At 57.7% G+C, this 2407-nt stretch overlaps 1 protein-coding gene across 1 annotated transcript; it reads left to right on the top strand.

The window, feature by feature from the left end:
• On the top strand, positions 1 to 2104 carry LOC123182459 (polygalacturonase At1g48100). Its single transcript, XM_044595025.1, has 3 exons — positions 1 to 892; positions 1001 to 1290; positions 1386 to 2104. The coding sequence occupies exons 1-3, from the start codon at positions 248 to 250 to the stop codon at positions 1888 to 1890; spliced, it is 1440 nt and encodes a 479-aa protein (XP_044450960.1). The 5' UTR covers positions 1 to 247; the 3' UTR covers positions 1891 to 2104.
• Positions 2105 to 2407: the final 303 nt, after the last annotated feature.

Here is a 2407-nt window from a genome sequence, read left to right as displayed (position 1 = left end):
TATATCCATGTACCCGCGCTCCTCACTCTCTCAAACCCAACTGCCACTAACTGTCCAGCTCCTCTACTCCAGTATAGCATAGCGTCCAAGCTAGCTAGTGGCTAGATTCCCGGGACAGCAGCGATCTCGGCCTTCCTCTGGGCGTCTATATATAAGCAGGCCTAGTGATCCGAGATTAATCCATCCTTGAGCTGAATCCAATCCAGCCAACAGAAGCAAATTCATCAGCTTGCAGCACTTTGCTCTAATGGAGGCCCGGAACGCCATTGCGCTGCTCCTCGCGCTCGTGGTCGCCGCGAGCTTCCTCTGCGACGGCGTCCACAGCCGCCACCACCATCACACGAAGCGCCACTCGGTGCGGCCGCCGTCCCACGCACCCGGGCCTTCGGGCCCGAGGCGTGCTCCTTCGCCTAGGCACTCGTCTCCGTCCGCGCCGCCGCCGGCCAGGACGCCGCCGTCGGCCCCTCCAATGCCGGGCCCGTCGGACGACGGCGACAACGTGTACGATGTCATCAAGGACTTCGGCGCGGTCGGAGACGGCGTGACGGACGACACGGACGCGATCAAGACCGCGTGGGACACGGCGTGCCAGGACGACGGGGAGGGCGTCGTCCTCGCGGCCGCCGGGCACTCGTTCCTGGTGCACACCACCACCTTCACCGGGCCGTGCCAGGGCAGCGTCACGCTGCAGATCGACGGCACTATCGTGGCGCCGAGCGAGCCCACGACGTGGCCGGCCAACAGCAAGCGTAACTGGCTCGTGTTCTACAAGGCCGACGGCATGGCGCTGCGCGGCTCCGGGCTCATCGACGGCAAGGGGCAGAAGTGGTGGGATCTCCCCTGCAAGCCTCACAAGGGAGGAAGCACCCACGGACCTTGTGACAGCCCAGTGGTGAGTGGCCTAACCCAGCCACGTACTACGTACTGCTTCAAGCCTTTAACAGTATTATTATTAAATGGCCAGTGAGTGCTAGATAACTGACGTTGATCTCCTCTCCAGGCGCTTAGGTTTTTCATGAGCAACAACGTGACGGTGCAAGGGCTCAGGGTGCAGGACAGCCCGGAGTTCCACTTCCGGTTCGACAGCTGCCGCGGCGTGCACGTCGACAGCCTCTCCATCAGCTCCCCGGCGCTGAGCCCCAACACCGACGGCATCCACGTCGAGAACACCCAGGACGTCCTCATCACCAACACCGTCGTCTCCAACGGCGACGACTGCGTCTCCATCGGCGCCGGCACCCTCAACGTCCACATCGAGAACGTCACCTGCGGCCCCGGGCACGGCATCAGGTTCGCATCCAGTTCATTCTTCCTAGTAGCTTTTCTTCAGATGTTATATATATACTCCAGTGGCATTGACTGACATTTGAGTGCTCTCATCGCAGCATCGGGAGCCTGGGGAAGCAGGGGTCGCGGGCGTGCGTGGCCAACATCACGGTGCGGAACGCGGTGATCCGGCACTCGGACAACGGCGTGAGGATCAAGACGTGGCAGGGCGGCTCTGGGTCGGTGTCGGCGGTGACCTTCGAGAACGTGCGCATGGACGCCGTGCGCAACCCCATCATCATCGACCAGTACTACTGCCTCACCAAGAGCTGCGAGAACGCCACCACCGCCGTCTTCGTCTCCGATATCACCTACGCCGGCATCCGGGGCACCTACGACGTGCGCGGCCCGCCCATCCACTTCGGCTGCAGCGACGCCGTGCCCTGCACCAACATCACCCTCTCCGGCGTCGAGCTGCTGCCCGCCTCCGGCGACACCGTCGACAGCCCCTTCTGCTGGAACGTCTACGGCAATACCACGACGCCCATTGTGCCGCCGGTGGCGTGCCTCATAGAGGGCGTGCCCAGGAACGTGGATGATACCAGCAGCTTGAAGTGTTACTGATGAGCGACGTCACGCCGTCGCACGTCCCTTATAGATAAGGAAGTAATTGAAACCAGAGGAAATATATTAGGCCAGAAAAAAACTTAGTTAAAGCTTGGTCGTGTAGTATATTACCTATATAGTGTATATAGAAAGAAGAAAATGTAACAGTATGAGATGATTTGTGTGACAGTTACCAGAATATACATGCAAAATGTTCTGTAACCTTATAGTACTTCTTTCTTGTCAACTTATAGTGCATATAATAATTTTCAAGAAAATAAACTCTATAAAAACTTGTTTTTTTTGAGAGAAACTTCAATTATTCATCATTCGCAATGGCAGTTCAAGGACACCCGAAATAACAAAAATTATATTCAGGTTCGTAGACCACCTAGCGACAACTACAAGCACTGGGACAAGAAGAAGGCGCACCGCCGTCATTGTCCCCCTCCCACCGAAGCCAGGAAAACTTGTTGCACTAGACACTCGAGAAGTCGTCGTGCTAAGGACCAGCGCACCAGAACAGCATCCGCTG

Source organism: Triticum aestivum, chromosome 1D (assembly GCF_018294505.1).
Source record: "Triticum aestivum cultivar Chinese Spring chromosome 1D, IWGSC CS RefSeq v2.1, whole genome shotgun sequence".
In the NCBI taxonomy this organism is placed as follows: domain Eukaryota; kingdom Viridiplantae; phylum Streptophyta; class Magnoliopsida; order Poales; family Poaceae; genus Triticum; species Triticum aestivum.
The sequence above is the reverse complement of the archived record's forward strand: the minus strand, read 5'-3'. Positions and strand labels throughout refer to the sequence as shown.

Coding starts and splice junctions, on each gene's coding strand:
- LOC123182459 (XM_044595025.1), top strand. CDS start 248: ATGGAGGCCCGGAACGCCATTGCGCTGCTCCTCGCGCTCGTGGTCGCC. Junction 893..1,000: donor GACCTTGTGACAGCCCAGTG/GTGAGTGGCCTA, acceptor TCTCCTCTCCAG/GCGCTTAGGTTTTTCATGAG. Junction 1,291..1,385: donor GGCCCCGGGCACGGCATCAG/GTTCGCATCCAG, acceptor CTCTCATCGCAG/CATCGGGAGCCTGGGGAAGC.